The sequence below is a fragment of the Hyla sarda genome, chromosome 4, assembly GCF_029499605.1.
Source record: "Hyla sarda isolate aHylSar1 chromosome 4, aHylSar1.hap1, whole genome shotgun sequence".
NCBI classification, from domain to species: Eukaryota; Metazoa; Chordata; class Amphibia; order Anura; family Hylidae; genus Hyla; species Hyla sarda.
In genome coordinates, this window is record NC_079192.1 from 418,642,275 (window position 1) to 418,660,765 (window position 18,491).

The 18,491-nt window shown below is 47.8% G+C and overlaps 1 protein-coding gene across 2 annotated transcripts in view; it reads right to left on the reverse strand.

Annotated features, from left to right (window-relative positions):
• LOC130267775 (protein mono-ADP-ribosyltransferase PARP12-like) overlaps positions 1-18,491 on the reverse strand; it is a 94,640-nt gene that overhangs the window by 29,349 nt on the left and 46,800 nt on the right. The window contains exons 1-2 of one of the 2 annotated variants that reach the window (XM_056517956.1): positions 12,608-12,692; positions 3,718-3,916 (exon numbers count right to left, since the gene is read on the reverse strand). In XM_056517956.1, coding sequence (XP_056373931.1) covers positions 3,718-3,916; positions 12,608-12,616 — 208 coding nt within the window. In that variant the 5' untranslated portion in view covers positions 12,617-12,692. Of the gene's footprint in view, positions 1-3,717; positions 3,917-12,607; positions 12,693-18,491 lie in introns of those variants that run through there. The other variant, XM_056517955.1, reaches the window with a different exon arrangement.

An 18,491-nucleotide genomic window follows, 5' to 3' on the forward strand; every position in this document is an offset into this window, starting at 1 on the left:
GAGACAGGGGTGGGAACATGTAAATTAGAGGCGGGATTTCTCAAGCTGGGCTGCTGAGCACAGAGGAAACAAGTGCAGAGGCTGCTGGTCTTCGTCATCTTCTGAAGCTCTCAGCTCCCTGCACTATATATATATATATATATATATATATGTATGTATATATAAATATATATATGTATATATATGTTAGAGGAGCACCGAAATGGAAATTTCAGAACCGAAACAAAACCGAAATAAAAAAAAATGTCCAGCTGAAACCGAAAATGACTTCTCCCCGTCTTCTGGTAAAATGCAGCGCTCCGCTCATTAGATTAGATTCCCCCACATTAGATTGCCAGCTCCCCCACATTAGGTAGGGAGTTCCCCCACATTAATAGGCAGCTCCCCCACAATAGTAGGCAGCTCCCCCACAATAGTGGGCAACTCCCCCACAATAGTAGGCAGCTCCCCCACAATAGTAGGCAGCTCCCCCACATTAATAGGCAGCTCCCCAACAATAGTAGACAGCTCCCCCACAATAGTAGACAGCTCCCCCACAATAGTAGGCAGCTCCCCCACAATAGTAGGCAGCTCCCCCACAATAGTAGGCAGCTCCCCCACATTAATAGGCAGCTCCCCAACAATAGTAAGCAGCTCCCCCACATTAATAGGCAGCTCCCCCACAATAGTAGGCAGCTCCCCCACAATAGTAGGCAGCTCCCCACATTAATAGGCAGCTCCCCAACAATAGTAGGCAGCTCCCCCACAAAAGTAGCAGCTCCCCCACAATAGTAGGCAGCTCCCCCACATTAATAGGCAGCTCCCCAACAATAGTAGGCAGCTCCCCCACAATAGTAGCAGCTCCCCCACAATAGTAGGCAGCTCCCCCACATTAATAGGCAGCTCCCCAACAATAGTAGGCAGCTCCATCACAATAGTAGCAGTTCCCCCACAATAGTAGGCAGCTCCCCCACATTAATAGGCAGCTCCCCAACAATAGTAGGCAGCTCCCCCACATTAATAGGCAGCTCCCCCACAATAGTAGGCAGCTCCCCCACAATAGTAGGCAGCTCCCCCACATTAATAGGCAGCTCCCCAACAATAGTAGGCAGCTCCCCCACAATAGTAGCAGTTCCCCCACAATAGTAGACAGCTCCCCCACATTAGGTCAGCATTTCCCCCACAATAGTAGGCAGGTTCCCCACAATAGTAGGCAGTTCCCCCACAATATTAGGCAGCTCCCCACCAACAATATTAGGCAGCTCCCCCCACATTTGTAGGCAGCTCCCCCCACATTAGGTCAGCAGTTCCCCCACAATAGTAGGCAGCTTCCCCCCACCCCACAGACATACAGCTTCCAGCCATATACAGTGTATGGCTGGAGGCTGTATGTCTGTACTGCTGCCCCCACAGTGATCCGGTCACCGCTCCTCCGGTACGGGGTCACATCTACTGCTATGGCCTATGGACCATAGCAGTAGGTGTCGGGACCGGAGGAGCGGTGACCGGAACACTGAAGAAGATGACGCGCCGCCGGTCACTTACCAGGCCCCGGCCAGCGCGCGTTCTCCTGCGACGATCCTGCGGTCCTCCTGCGTCTCTATGGTTGAGGCGGAGGAGCGAAGGACCGAAGGAGGACGCACGCTGGCCGGGGAATGGTGAGTGACCAGCGGACATCCTTATGTCCCGAAAAGATTTTTCGGGACACAGGGATGTCCGGGATAGGAATACTTCTTTTTATGTGCCTTGGCCGGCTCCCATGTGTGGCTGCAGGCGGGGGCCGACCAGAGCATATAAAAACTAATACTGTATACTAAAAACCAGGGGGCCTCCAGCTGTTGTGAGACTACAACTCCCAGCATGCCCGGACAGCCTTTGCCCGGCCCCCCCTGCACCCCCCACGCTACGCCACTGGCAGTGTTTGTAACTTGTGCTGTGGGCGGGCAGGGGAGGTCGTCATTATCGGCAAATTTTTTGTTGTTTCGGCATTTCCCCAAAATAGCTAATAGTGATCCTGAAATCACAGCACCAGCCAGGTCACGGATCGTGAAAAAACTGGAAATCTTCATTATCCCCATTTCAAAAATGCTACGTTTTGGCAGCAGTAGCCTTTATCAGAGCTTGATAAAGGCTACTGATGCCGAAATGTTGCATTTTGAAACGGAGATAATAAAGATTTCCATTTTTTTCCCAATCCATGACCTGGCTGGTGCTGTGATTTTGGGATTTGGTGTATCTTGATCCTGGGCTGGCAACCTGGGCAACCACTTGCACAGAGGTCGGCCCCGGTGCTGTCTTACCATCTTCTAAATATATATATTATATTGATGACCCCTTTAACACGGATCCCACAGAATTATAAATACATCTTTGGATGCGACTGGAGTAGTGATGCGTTTGTTAATCCTCTTGGGCTGGTAGATGTTGTGGTAATGGACGGTGTAGGGGGAACAGTGGATGAGGTCATTTCTATGGAGGACATCGGCTTATATAAGATGGAGACTGGTTTTGCTTTGGAAAGTGGTAGAATGTACATAACAACATTATCTGGAGTAACATTACCTGGAGTAACATTATCTGGAGTAACATTACCTGTAGTAACATTACCTGGAGTAACATTACCTGGAGTAGCATTACCTGGAGTAACATTACCTGGAGTAACATTATCAGGAGTAGCATTACCTGGAGTAACATTACCTGGAGTAACATTATCAGGAGTAACATTATCAGGAGTAGCATTACCTGGAGTAACATTATCAGGAGTAGCGTTACCTGGAGTAGCATTACCTGGAGTAACATTATCTGGAGTAACATTACCTGGAGTAGCATTACCTGGAGTAACATTATCTGGAGTAACATTACCTGGAGTAGCATTACCTTGAGTAAAATTACCTGGAGTAGCATTACCTGGAGTAACATTAGCTGGAGTAACAATACCTGGTGTAGCATTACCTGGAGTAACATTATCAGGAGTAGCATTACCTGGAGTAACATTATCAGGAGTAGCATTACCTGGAGTAACATTACCTGGAGTAACATTATCAGGAGTAGCATTACCTGGAGTAACATTACCTGGAGTAGCATTACCTGGAGTAACATTATCTGGAGTAACATTACCTGGAGTAGCATTACCTGGAGTAGCATTACCTGGAGTAACATTACCTGGAGTAACATTATCAGGAGTAGCATTACCTGGAGTAGCATTACCTGGAGTAACATTACCTGGAGTAACATTATCAGGAGTAGCGTTACCTGGAGTAACATTATCTGGAGTAACATTACCTGGAGTAGCATTACCTGGAGTAGCATTACCTGGAGTAGCATTACCTGGAGTAACATTAGCTGGAGTAGCATTACCTGGAGTAACATTACCTGGAGTAACATTACCATTACCTAGAGTAACATTACCTTGAGTAACATTATCAGGAGTAACATTACCTGGAGTAGCATTACCTGGAATAACATTACCTGGAGTACCATTGCCTGGAGTAACATTACCAGGAGTAACATTATCAGGAGTAGCATTACCTGGAGTAACATTACCTGGAGAAACATTAGCTGGAGTAACATTACCTGGAGTAGCATTACTTGGAGTAACATTACCTGGAATAGCATTACCTGGAGTAACATTACCTGGAGTAGCATTACCTGGAGTAACATTACCTGGAGTAACATTATCAGGAGTAGCATTATCAGGAGTAGCATTATCAGGAGTAACATTATCTGGAGTAACATTACCTGGTGTTGCAGTGGTCACTGGTGGAGGAAGTGGGTTTAGCCGAAAAGCAGGAGGAGGAGGAGGTGGCTTTAGCCGAACAGCAGGAGGAGGAGGTTGGAATAGCCGAGTAGGAGGAGTAGGAAGCAACAGGTCTCTTCGGTGCATGTTGCTCATTCTCGGACATTGGTCGGCTGCCTGTTTCCTTCTCAGAATTGGAGCCTAAAATGAATTGAAAGAATTACAACTCTGTATTTACATAAACCTAGAACTCTTATCAGCCCATAGAGGAGATTATAGAGGGGGCACCGGCGCCATCTAGGGTAATGTTCCACACTGTGCCCAAGAGACTGTATTGGATTTGATTCAGTAAGGTTCTCCCTTCTAGGGGGTTGTGGAGACTCCTGGGGTATAAAGAGGGTTAGTGCCCTTTATACCCCAATAAGACTGTCCTGAGCTCTATACAGAATCTCCCATCATCCTGAACCCGAATCTACATCCTGATAGAGGAGAAGACACCACTGGGTGAACTGGTTATGGACCAAGTCTACAGAGAGATGTCATCCAGATACACTACTGGGCCCCAACATGTAAATCCTTGTCCTACAGATACATTATACTCCAGTCACACACAGAGCTGCAAGAATGCTCCATCTCCCACAAGATAATACACCAGATGGAGAAGAACACCACCATGTTATCTACAGAGGGTGAACCAGCAGGGGCTGAGAGTTATCAGGAATCCAGCAGAATTACAAATACTTTTTTTTTTTTTATTAAATATTTCTTTATTTTAATTTTACTTGTAAAAAACATTATCAACCAAAAGAGTCACACCGAGATCGAAAGTAATGTAAAGTAGTGTACAATCTTTATTAATACAAGTGAAGGGTTAAAATCAAGTAAAAGGAACAGGAACAGACAGACTACTGAGGCCTCCGTTCTATGGGTAATAAAGTGGGAATATAGTGCAAACAACAGATGTATAAAAAATGGAGAAAAGCTCCAATCAGGTGTATACATATGTGGTGTCCCAGTCCCGCATCTGATGCGGTACCTATGTGTTTAGGGTCCCCATAGCCAAAGTCCCTAGGACGTAGGGATCCCTGTAGTGTAGTTTACCCCTAGTCGCATCTATTCTAGCATATACAATTGTAAATTATACATGGTTAGTGTAAATAAGATAGGATATGTGTAAATAAAGAGTTAATTACCTGTTCCATAGCATACCAGGACCTGCGGGTCACGTGACTGAGTGAACTCTATGGTTTTTCTGCTTAAGGACCTTTAGAGGCCCTATTATGTAAGCATTCCCATTACTCTCTGTAATGGTGAGTGACAAGTGTTTGGACCAATCAAATTCACCCCGCCCCCTGCCCATATAATGGAGCGGCGGCCATCTTAACGCTCTTGTGCTCTTGTTCCTGTGCCTCTGAGGAAGAAGCATCTGTATCGCAGCTGTCGCAGTGAGTTAGGCCCGAGCCTTGCAGCAACGGCCGGATCATTCCAAATCTAGAGTGTAGCAATTACAAAACACTCTGCAGCATCACCGGACCTAATCATACCCCTAAATCCGGACGGATCTGCAAATATATCCCTAAATTTGAAGACTGAATTATTATCGGGGTCTGCAACAATTGTCAGTCACTACGCAACTCAAAGGACTGTTCATAATAGACTGTTACTGTGCCTTGGATGTATCGCAAACATTCTAGTAAAGTTGTTCAAGTTCAATATCTTTGTGGACTTTCAGTCATTTTATGCACCTGTCGTTACTGGGAAGGGCGGCGATAGGCCGGAGCATAGTCTCAGCATAACAGCCCTCAGCCTGGCGTCACAAACTTTCGGGTTAACATTAACCCCTCATATACCGATACCATACCACCACTACCTTACACCCCCCAAGGGCTACCACAAAGCCTTTTTGGCGTTGCACGAACAGGATTCGGGTGTGTGCCTACTATTGCCACTAGTGAAAGTGTACTCCCCCCTAAGAAACAAACTTTATTCATGTGTTGCTGTGTACAGGAACGGTGTTTGTGGTGCACCATACAAAGGGGCTACGGAAAAAGTAAGGGGGGAAGCGAAAATTTTGCTACAGTTGAAATGTGTAAACTGCGCAACGAGTTCATGGTGCGATCCTCTGGTCCGGTCGGCACAGGCGGAGCCGAACTGCTGCCGGAAAAGCGCGCGAAGAAAGCCCGCGCTGTGCCACGTCCCGCCTCTGGGCGTGTCCCACCAAGTTGCTGTGTCGCAGCCAAAGGGGAACTCAGAGATACAGGAATCATTTCTGGAGGGACCAGAAGTCGGGGCTGTCCTTCCTGCCCAGCGCCATTTTGGAGAAGCCTACTATAAAAGAAGCCACGCAGAGGAACCTTTGCTGTCTTAGCATGCTGAGATTTGTAGTTTTGCAACATCTGGAGGGCTACATTTTAGGGACCACTGTCAGTGATCTCCAGCCTGAACCCCTCTAAATCTTGCAAAACTACAACTCCCAGCATTCAGGAACAGCAAAAGGCTGTCTCGGCATGCTGGGAGTTGTACTTGCGTGCCTCCAGCTGTTGCATAACTACATCTCCCAGCATTCCCTTTGGCAATCAGTACATGCTGAGAGTTGTAGTTCTGCAACAGCTGGAGGCACACTGTTTGGGAAATACCGAGTTAGGTAATAGGTTCTATTACCTAACTCAGTATTTTCCAACCAGTGTGCCTCCAGCTGTTGCAAAACTACAACTCCCAGCATGCACGTTCTCTCAGTGCATGCTGGGAGTTGTAGTTTTGCCCCCCCTCCCATGTGAATGTACAGGTTACATTCACACTGGCGGCGGATTACAGTGAGTTCCCCGCTTCAAGCTTGAGCTGTGGCAAATTTTCCGCCACAGCTCAAACTCCTAGCGGGAGACTCAGTGTAATCCGCCGCCAGTGTGAATGTAGCCTAAAAACAATACACTACGTTACACTAACACAAAATAAAGAGTAAAACACTATGAAAAATGTATCCTACGGCAGTGTTTCCAAAACGGAGCCTCCAGCTGTTGCAAAACAAAAACTCCCAGCATTTCCGGACAGCCATTTACTGTCCAAGCATGCTGGGAGTTTTGCAACAGCTGGAGGCACCCTGTTTGGGAATCATTGGCTTAGAATACCCCTATGTTCACCCCTATGCAAATCCCTAATTTAGGCCTCAAATGCGCATGGCACTCTCTCACTTTGGAGCCCTGTCGTATTTCAAGGCAACAGTTTAGGGTCACATATGGGGTATCGCCGTACTCGGGAGAAATTGCCTAACAAATTTTGGGGGGCTTTTTCTCCTTTTACCCCTTATGAAAAGGTAAAGTTGGGGTCTACACCAGCATGTTAGTGTAACAAAAAACATTTTTGTACACTAACATGCTGGTGTTGCCCCATACTTTTAAATTTCACAAGCAGTAAAAGAAAAAAAGCCCCCAAAATTTGTGATGCAATTTTTCCTGAGTACGGAGATACCCCATATGTGGGGGCAAAGTGCTCTGTGGGCGCACAACAAGGCTCAGAAGTGAGAGTGCACCATGTACATTTGAGGTCTAAATTGGTGATTTGCACAGGGGTGGCTGATTTTACAGCGGTTCTGACATAAGCGCAAAACAATAAATACCCACATGTGACCCCATTTTGGAAACTACACCCCTCACGGAATGTAACAAGCGGTATAGTGAGCATTTACACCCCACAGGTGTCTGACAGATCTTTGAAACAGGGGTCTGTGAAATTGAAAAATAAATTTTTTTATTTGCACAGCCCACTGTTCCAAAGATCCGTCAAATGCCAGTGGGGTGTAAATTCTCACTGCACCCCTTATTACATTCCGTGAGGGGTGTAGTTTTAAAAATGGGGTCACATGTGGGGGGTCCACTGTTCTGGCACCACGGGGGGCTTTGTAAATGCACATGGCCAAATTCTCTCTCCAAAAGCTCAATGATGCTCCTTCTCTTCTGAGCATTGTAGTTCGCCCCCAGTGCACTTCACGTCCACTTATGGGGTATTTCCATACTCAGAAGAGATGGGGTTACAAATTTTGGGGGGTATTTTCTGCTATTATCCCTTGTAAAAAATGTAAAATTTGGGGGAAAACAAGCATTTTAGTGTAAAAAAAATATTTTTTTTTTACATATGCAAAAGTCGTGAAACACCTGTGGGGTATTAAGGTTCACGTTATCCCTTGTTACGTTCCTCAAGGGGTCTAGTTTCCAAAATGGTATGCCATATGTTTTTTTTTTTTTGCTGTCCTGGCACCATAGGGGCTTCCTAAATGCGACATGCCCCACAAGCAAAATTTGCTCTCAAAAAGCCAAATATGACTCCTTCTCTTCTGAGCATTGTAGTTTGCCCGTAGTGCACTTCAGGTCAACTTATGGGGTACCTCCATACTCAGAAGAGATGGGGTTACACATTTTGGGGGGATTTTCTGCTATTAACTCTTGCAAAAATTTGAAATTTGGGGGGAAACACACATTTTAGTGAAACAAATTTTTTTTTTACATATGCAAAAGTCGTGAAACACCTGTGGGGTATTAAGGCTCACTTAATTCCTTGTTACGTTCCTCAAGGGGTCTAGTTTCCAAAATGGTATGCCATGTGTTTTTTTTTGCTGTTTTGGCACCATAGGGGCTTCCTAAATGCAACATGCCCCCCAAAAACCATTTCAGAAAAACGTACTCTCCAAAATCCCCTTGTCGCTCCTTCGCTTCTGAGCCCTCTACTGCGCCCGCCGAACACTTTACATAGACATATGAGGTATGTCCTTACTCAAGAGAAATTGGGCTACAAATATAAGTATAAATTTAATCCTTTTACCCCTTGTAAAAATTCAAAAATTGGGTCTACAAGAACATGCAAGTGTAAAAAATGAAGATTTTGAATTTTCTCCTTCACTTTGCTGCTTTTCATGTGAAACACCTAAAGGGTTAAAACACTTACTGAATGTCATTTTGAATACTTTGGGGGGTGCAGTTTCTATAATGGGGTCATTTATGGGGAATTTCTAATATGAAGACCCTTCAAATCCACTGGTCTATGAAAAATAGCGAGTTTGAAAATTTTGTGGAAAATTGTAAAATTGCTGCTGAACTTTGAAGCCCTCTGATGTCTTCCAAAAGTAAAAACACGTTAATTTTATGATGCAATCATAAAGTAGACATATTATATATGTGAAACAAAAACATTTTTTATTTGGAATATCCATTTTCCTTACAGGCAGGGTGCTTCAAAGTTAGAAAAATGCAAAATTTAAAATTTTTTCATCAAATTTGGGGATTTTTCACCAAGAAAGGATGCAAGTTACCACAAAAATTTACCACTATGTTAAAGTAGAATATGTCACGAAAAAACAATCTCGGAATCAGATTGATAAGTAAAAGCATTCCAGAGTTATTAATGTTTAAAGTGACAGTGGTCAGATGTGCTGTCACCATTCGGCTACAGGTTGTGGATCCTCTGTGTCAGCGAGGGATTGGCGTGGACCGTGCTGGTGGACCGGTTCTAAGAGGCTACTGGTGTTCACCAGAGCCCGCCGCAAAGCGGGATGGTCTTGCTGCGGCAGTAGCAACCAGGTCGTATCCACTAGCAACGGCTCAACCTCGCTGACTCCTGAGAAGGCGTGGGACAGAAGGACTAGGCAGAGGCAAGGTCAGACGTAGCAGAAGGTCGGGGCAGGCGGCAAGGTTCGTAGTCAAGATGGATAGCAGGAGTTCAGGTAACACAGGCTTTGGACAACACTAAACGCTTTCACTGGCACAAGGCAACAAGATCCGGCAAGGGAGTGCAGGGGAAGTGATGTGATATAGCCAGGGAGCAGGTGGAAGCCAATTAAGCTAATTGGGCCAGGCACCAATCATTGGTGCACTGGCCCTTTAAGTCTCAGAGAGCTGGCGCGCGCGCGCCCTAGATAGCGGAGCCGCGCGCGCCAGCACATGACAGCAGGGGACCGGGACGGGTAAGTGACTTGGGATGCGATTCGCGAGCGGGCGCGTCCCGCTGTGCGAATCGCATCCCCGACGGCCATGTCAGTGCAGCGCTCCCGGTCAGCGGGACTGACCGGGGCGCTGCAGGGAGAGAGACGCCGTGAGCGCTCCGTGGAGGAGCGGGGACCCGGAGCGCTCGGCGTAACAGTACCCCCCCCCCTTAGGTCTCCCCCTTTCTTTGTCCGGTAACTGCTTCCCATGGGCTGAGGACACCGGGAGTGATTGAAGGGTTTCCTCAAAGGCAGGCCGTACAGCAGGAGTGGGAATGGGGAGGGAGGGCAGAGGGTGAAGCTTGGCACAGGGCAGGGTGACACCAGGACGGGGGCCATGAGGAGGCACTGAGGCTTGCCTGACGGGACTGGGAGGGGGGGAGAGGCATTTCTTGTGGCAAGCAGAGTCCCAGTTCTTGATCTCCCCGGTGGTCCAGTCAAGGGTGGGAGAATGAAGCTGGAGCCATGGCAGACCGAGGAGGACCTCAGAGGTGCAGTTGGGAAGGATGAAAAATTCAATCCTTTCGTGGTGGGGTCCAATGCACATTAAGAGGGGTTTTGTGCGGTAACGCACGGTGCAATCCAATCTAACTCCGTTGACCGCGGAAATGTAGAGCGGCTTGACGAGACGGGTCACCGGGATGCAGAATTTATTCACCAAAGAATCCAAAATGTAATTCCCAGAGGCACCAGAGTCCAAGCAGGCCACGGCTGAGAGGGAGGAGTTGGCTGAAGGAGAAATCCGCACGGGCACCGTGAGACGTGGAGAAGCAGACTTTGAACCAAGAGACGCCACACCCACGTGAGCTGGGTGCGTGCGTTTCCCAGACATGGAGGATGAATAGAGCAATCCACCAAGAAATGTTCGGTACTGGCACAGTACAGACAAAGATTTTCTTCCCTACGGCGATTCCTCTCTTCCTGGGTCAGACGAGACCGATCCACTTGCATGGCCTCCTCGGCGGGAGGCCCAGGCGTAGCTTGCAAAGGATGCTGTGGGAGAGGTGCCCAGAGATCTAAGTCTTTTTCCTGGCGGAGCTCCTGATGTCTCTCAGAAAAACGCATGTCAATGCGGGTGGCCAAATGGATAAGTTCTTGCAGGTTGGCAGGAATCTCTCGTGCGGCCAGCACATCCTTGATGCTACTGGATAGGCCTTTTTTAAAGGTCGCGCAGAGAGCCTTGTTATTCCATGATAATTCGGAAGCAAGAGTACGAAATTGGATGGCGTACTCGCCCACTGAAGAATTACCCTGGACCAGGTTCAGCAGGGCAGTCTCGGCAGAAGAAGCTCGGGCTGGTTCCTCGAAGACACTACGGACTTCAGCGAAGAAGGACTGGACTGTGGCTGTGGCAGGATCATTGCGGTCCCAGAGCGGTGTGGCCCAAGACAAGGCCTTTCCTGAAAGAAGGCTCACTACGAACGCCACCTTAGACCGTTCTGTAGGAAACAAGTCCGACAACATCTCCATATGCAGGGAACATTGAGACAGAAATCCACGGCAGAGTCTAGAGTTCCCATCAAATTTGTCCGGCAGGGACAAGCGGAGGCTAGGAGCGGCCACTCGCTGCGGAGGAGGTGCAGGAGCTGGCGGAGGAGATGGTTGCTGCTGTAGCAGAGGCAGAAGTTGCTGTAACGTGGCGGTCAACTGCGACAGCTGCTGTCCTTGTTGGGCAATTTGCTGCGATTGCTGAGCGACCACCGTGGTAAGGTCAGCGAGACTTGGCAGCGGCACCTCAGCGGGATCCATGGCCGGATCTACTGTCACGATACGGCTACAGGTTGTGGATCCTCTGTGTCAGCGAGGGATTGGCGTGGACCGTGCTGGTGGACCGGTTCTAAGAGGCTACTGGTGTTCACCAGAGCCCGCCGCAAAGCGGGATGGTCTTGCTGCGGCAGTAGCAACCAGGTCGTATCCACTAGCAACGGCTCAACCTCGCTGACTGCTGAGAAGGCGTGGGACAGAAGGACTAGGCAGAGGCAAGGTCAGACGTAGCAGAAGGTCGGGGCAGGCGGCAAGGTTCGTAGTCAAGATGGATAGCAGGAGTTCAGGTAACACAGGCTTTGGACAACACTAAACGCTTTCACTGGCACAAGGCAACAAGATCCGGCAAGGGAGTGCAGGGGAAGTGATGTGATATAGCCAGAGAGCAGGTGGAAGCCAATTAAGCTAATTGGGCCAGGCACCAATCATTGGTGCACTGGCCCTTTAAGTCTCAGAGAGCTGGCGCGCGCGCGCCCTAGAGAGCGGAGCCGCGCGCGCCAGCACATGACAGCAGGGGACCGGGACGGGTAAGTGACTTGGGATGCGATTCGCGAGCGGGCGCGTCCCGCTGTGCGAATCGCATCCCCGACGGCCATGTCAGTGCAGCGCTCCTGGTCAGCGGGACTGACCGGGGCGCTGCAGGGAGAGAGACGCCGTGAGCGCTCCAGGGAGGAGTGGGGACCCGGAGCGCTCGGCGTAACATGTGCAAAAAAGGGCTGCGTCCTAGAGCTGAAAATGGGCTGCGTCCTTAAGGGGTTAAATGTCTAGATAGCATTATATGTCTAGATAGATTTCTAATTGTCTAGTACAGATACTAAGAAAGGTATCAAAAGAATGTAAATGTGTTTATTCTACTTAGGATGTATAGCCAAAGTACAGATCATCCTGTTCTATAGCATCCTGTTCTAGTTCTAGTCCCTTTGTCTCAGGGGACAGACGTCGAGGCCGACTTATCTTAAGTAAGGGGGTTTGTGGTGTCCCAGTCCCGCATCTGATGCGGTACCTATGTGTTTAGGGTCCCCATAGCCAGAGTCCCTAGGACGTAGGGATCCCTGTAGTGTAGTTTACCCCTAGTCGCCTCTATTCTAGCATATACAATTGTAAATTATACATGGTTAGTGTAAATAAGATAGGATATGTGTAAATAAAGAGTTAATTACCTGTTCCATAACGTACTAGGACCTGCAGGTCACGTGACTGAGTGAACTCTATGGTTTTTCTGCTTAAGGACCTTTGGTGGAGTAGGCGGAGTAGGTAGAGGTAGTCCAAGCACATCTTCTTTCAGGCACACTTTTATTCTGTTTCTGTGGACCAGCTGTGGCTCGAACCCTTCTTTCTGTACCTCATATACATCCGTTTCAGGGTAAGGGATCGCAGTAATGGTATAGGGTTCCGTTTCCAACAATGAGTCCAATTTATGGGTCCTAGGGAATTTTCTGAGCCACACCTTATCTCCAAGCTGTAAGGGCTGAGCTGAAGCATACCGTCTTGGCAGTAAGGTCATTGACATGGACCACGACCACCCACTTAGAGTAATGGTCCACCATGGTCAGGGCGTAGCAGTAGCCAGACCGAGTGGGGGCCAACTTCACATGATCCAAAGCAACAATCTGATTCGGTCTCTCCATACAGATGGGATGTAAAGGGGCCCTTGCGTCCCTCCGGGGATTCCTGATAACATTGCACACGGAGCATTCAGCACACCACTTCTCGATGTCTCCCCGCATCCCTATCTTCTTCTGACAGTGGCTTCAGTCTTATGGACCCCGAAATGCCTGGACTGGTCATGATAGGCATTCAGGACCATGGCTGCATCTCTTCTAGGGACCAAGATCTGATGTATACGGTCTCCTGAAACTGGGTCCAGGGAGTTTCGGTATATCAACCCCTTGTGCAGGAACAGGCGATTCCTCTGTCACCACAGCCGTTTCAACTCAAAGTCCCCTTGTGACTTGTGGAGCCAAGTGGGTACTTTCTTGTGGAGGCACTAGTCTAAGAGGTCCCCAATAACCCGTCTTTCGTCCTGAAGCGTCTTCCATGTGGATAAATCTTCAGGGACTACATGGCTGACAAATGAGGTTAAAAGAGCAATAAACAACAAAAAAATAGCCTTCAAAAAATACAAATCTGATGGGTCAGCTATAACATTTAAACAGAACAAGGAGCTTAATAAAATCTGTAAAAATGTAATAAAAACAGCAAAAATTCTAAATGAGAGACAGGTGGCCAAAGAAAGCAAAACTAAACCTAAATATTTTTTTAGATATATAAATACAAAAAAAACCAAGGACAGAGCATGTAGGACCCCTTAATAATGATAATGGGGAGGTTGTCACGGGCGATCAAGAGAAGGCGGAGCTACTGAATGGGTTCTTTAGTTCTGTATATACTATGGAAGAAGGAGCTGACATTGGACAGGTCAGTGCTGGTAACACATCATATAATGTATTGAACTGGCTTAATGTAGAGATGGTACAAGGTAAGTTAAGTAAAGTAAATGTAAGCAAATCTCCAGGGCCGGATGGACTACACCCAAGAGTTCTTAGAGAGGTAAGTTCAGTAATATCTGTACCCCTGTTCATGATATTTAGAGATTCCCTGGTGTCAGGTATTGTGCCAAGGGACTGGCGCAAGGCTAATGTGGTACCAATCTTCAAGAAGGGCTCTAGGTCTTCGCCAGGCAATTATAGACCGGTAAGTCTAACGTGCATTGTGGGTAAATTGTTTGAAGGACTTATAAGGGATTACATACAGGAATACATAGGGGATAATAGTATTATAAATGATAGCCAGCATGGGTTTACTAAGGATAGAAGTTGTCAAACCAATCTAATTTGCTTTTATGAAGAGGTGAGTAGAAGCCTTGACAGAGGAATGGCTGTGGATATAGAAGGGGGCTGTGTATATAGAGGGGGGGCTGTGTATATAGAGGGGGGGCTGTGGATATAGAGGGGGGGCTGTGTATATAGAGGGGGGCTGTGTATATAGAGGGGGGGCTGTGTATATAGAGGGGGGGCTGTGGATATAGAGGGGGGGCTGTGGATATAGAGGGGGGGCTGTGTATATAGAGGGGAGCTCTGTATACAGAGGAATGGCTGTGGATATAGTGTTTCTGGATTTTGCCAAAGCGTTTGATACTGTCCCTCACAGACGTCTGACAGGTAAGTTAAGGTCTTTGGGCTTGGAAACTTTAGTTTGTAACTGGATTGAACACTGGCTCATGGATCGTACCCAGAGAGTGGTGGTCAATGATTCGTACTCTGATTGGTCCCCGGTTATTAGTGGTGTACCCCAAGGTTCAGTACTGGGCCCGCTGCTGTTTAATTTATTTATTAATGATATAGAGGATGGTATTAACAGCTCTGTTTCTATCTTTGCAGATGACACCAAGCTTTGTAGCACGGTACAGTCTATAGAGGATGTGCATAAGTTACAAGATGACTTGGATAGACTAAGTGTCTGGGCATCCACTTGGCAAATGAGGTTCAATGTGGATAAATGTAAAGTTATGCATCTGGGTACTAATAACCTGCATGCGTCGTATGTCTTAGGGGGGATTAAACTGGCAGAGTCACTGGTAGAGAAGGATCTGGGTGTACTTGTAGATCACAGACTACAGAATAGCATGCAATGTCAGGCTGCTGCTTCCAAAGCCGGCAGGATATTGTCATGTATCAAAAGAGGCATGGACTCAAGGGACAGGGACATAATACTCCCCCTTTATAAAGCATTGGTACGGCCTCACCTGGAATATGCTGTTCAGTTTTGGGCACCAGTCCATAAAAGGGACACTGCGGAGCTGGAAAGGGTGCAGAGACGCGCGACTAAACTAATATGGGGCATGGAACATCTTAGCTATGAGGAGCGATTAAAGGAGTTAAAATTGTTTAGTCTTGAGAACAGACGTTTAAGGGGGGATATGATAAACGTATATAAGTATATAAATGGCCCATACAAAAAATATGGAGAAAAACTGTTCCAGGTTAAACCCCCCCAACGGACGAGGGGGCACTCCCTCCGTCTGGAGAAGAAAAGGTTTAGTCTAAAGGGGCGACACGCCTTCTTTACCGTGAGGACTGTGAATTTATGGAACGGTCTACCTCAGGAACTGGTCACAGCAGGAACAATTAACAGCTTTAAAACAGGGTTAGATACATTCCTGGAACAAAATAACATTAATGCTTATGCAGAATTATAAAACTACATCCCTTTCCCTTATCCCCTTACACCCTTCCCTTCAATTCCCTGGTTGGACTTGATGGACGTATGTCTTTTTTCAACCATACTATGTAACTATGTAACGAAGACTCTCCACCAACTGCTGTTTATTTATGGTATCAGTACAAGATCATTCCTCCAACAATTGCATAGTATTGTCCTTCCAGACCTCAAAAGGCTCTTCTCCAGCAGGAACAGGCTGATTCCCAGAAAACACCTTTAGTTTGCGGCAACTATGGGTGTGGTTTGCCGGCACTATGGCCTCCGAGAGTTTCTGTAGTATGTCCGAAACATCACTACCTCCTGTAGGCAAGGTGCTCACTATAGGGCTGTCTTGTTTCCGTAATGCTGGAGATGGGGCAGACTCTGCTTTAGGAGTAATCTTCCCTTGTTCTCTAGAATGGCGGGCAGCTTGTTTAGGAATGGTTTCTGCCTTTCCGGAGATGGGAGTCAGGGGTAGGGATGAGCGAATCGGATGTGACAAATCTGAATTTGTTACGAATTTCAGGAAATATTTGGTTAACAACGAATGCGAATATCGCCGTGATTCGATTGCGCAAATTGCTTTATTTAACTCCATTTAGTGCGGTCCAGGTTCCAGGGCATCTAAAATGGCAGACCCCAATTTCAGGACATGGGGCAAGGAATCCTGGGAAGACGGCAAACCTGGTAGGGGGGATGACCCTGAATCTCATGCAACCAGCCACAGCCCTATATAATCGGCAGCCATCTTGCGGCCAGTCACATCAGCGTTCTATTACAGAGAGAGAGGGACAGAGAACAGTGTGTGTTGCACAGTAAAGCTTTTTTAGAGCAGCGTTTCACCTGAAGTCCAAATCCAGCCTAGAAGCACCAATAGGGAAGGGAGTGAGATTGAGAGAGAAAGTGCAATTGTGGGTGTATTACAGCAGTGATTCACCTCAATCCCAAATTTGTTCCTGTTAAAGTCTGAAGGGCCTACATACTGTGAAAGGCCAGCCAAACGTACACACCTGCTGGTTTTGTAGACAAATACTGCTAAGCATAGTGGAGCGCATTCTACTGCTCCTCATAAGTGTATACCACATACGTACATCTAAGGGGTGTACCATTTTGTTCCTTTTAAACTCTTAAGGGCCTAGATACTGTGAAAGGCCAGCCAAAACTACACACCTGCTGGTGTTGTAGACAAATACTGCTAAGCGTAGTGGAGCGCATTCTACTGCTCCTCATAAGTGTATACCACATACGTACATCTAAGGGGTGTACCATTTTGTTCCTGTTAAATTATTAAGGGCCTAGATACTGTGAAAGGACACCCAAAAGTACACACTGCTGGTGTTGTAGACAAATACTGTTTTAAGTGTAGTGAAGCGCATCATACTCCCCTCATAAGTGTATACCACATACGTACATCTAAGTGGTGTACCATTTTGTTCCTTTTAAACTCTTAAGGGCCTAGATACTGTGAAAGGCAAGCCAAAAGTACACACCTGCTGGTGTTGTAGACAAATACTGTTTTAAGCGTAGTGGAGTGCATTGTACTTCCCTCATATACGCAGTGTGTCAGCCAGAGAAATGTCAGGCAGAGAAGTGCCAGGACGTGCACAGAGGAGTGGCAGAGGCCTAAATTCATCAGGCACAGGCAGAGGTCGCAGCAGACTAGGGGCGAGTGGCAGCAGGAGTTGCAGCGAGAGGCCTGAGCTCCCGGTGTCAGCTAGCGGTCGTGTCTTGACCAGCAGCCCATCTGTCATCATCGATTGGTTAACATGATCTTCCACTTCATCACAAGTGACATCTGATATCCCCAGTCAACAGTCGGTGGGTTCCTCAGACACAACCCAAAGTTGGCATGGCCCGGGAGCAGTCCCTGTCCTCCCATTGCCTCTGTCCTATGCTGTTCTCTCCCCTACAGAAGTATCTTATGCTGTGGGTTCAGCTCCACTATTCACTGAGGACGATCTAATAGAGGACAGTCAGAAGCTACTGCCCATCCAAGAAGGGGAGGAGACATCCGCCGCTTCCTCCACTAGGCGGGCAAGTAGTGATGAGGAGAGTGACGTGGGAGGTGGTGTTTTCAGTGTTCATGGTCCTGAAGCAGAAACTGTTGAGGAACCTGAGGAGGACATCAGTGAAATGCAGACACAACTCAATGATGATGAAGCCGATCGCACTTGGTTGCCGGGTGCAGAAGGGGCTTCATCATCATCAGGAGAAGAGGGATGCAGGTTGCCCGTGAGGCAGCAGCTGAGCCAGCAAGTTGGTAGCAAGGTTGGCAGTCAGCATGGTGGCAGAAGTGGAAAGTCTGGAGCCAAACGTGCCCGGGGGAGACCACCTGCTTCACTGCAGCCTACCTTCCCGGGAGGTAGTGGAACAGGGGTTCCTGGAGATGGCGGTAGTAGCAGTCAATTAGTGCGGACTGTTGATGGGAAAATCAGCTACTCGGCGGTGTGGCAGTTTTTCATCAAGCATCCGGAGGAGGTTCACGTAGCCACATGCAAGATCTGTTGGCAGAATGTGAAGCGTGGCCAGGGTTCCAATGTTGGCACCACCGCCCTGCATCAACATATGCTCACCATAAAGCAGCCTGGGAGAACCGTGGCTCTGATGTAGTGGTCCAGCCTGCTGCATCACGCTGCTCCCTGTTTCAGCCAGCCAAGGTTCCACCACCGCAGCCGAAGGGAGCTGTGTGTCATACCCTCCTTCTGTCGCTCCAGATCCTCCTACTTTTAGTCAGTCATTCCGCCAACAATCCATCGGCGAAGCCATGTCCAAGAGACAACAGTATGCGACCACTCATCCAACGGCGCAGAAGTTGAATGCGCTCCTGTCCAAGCTGCTGGTGCT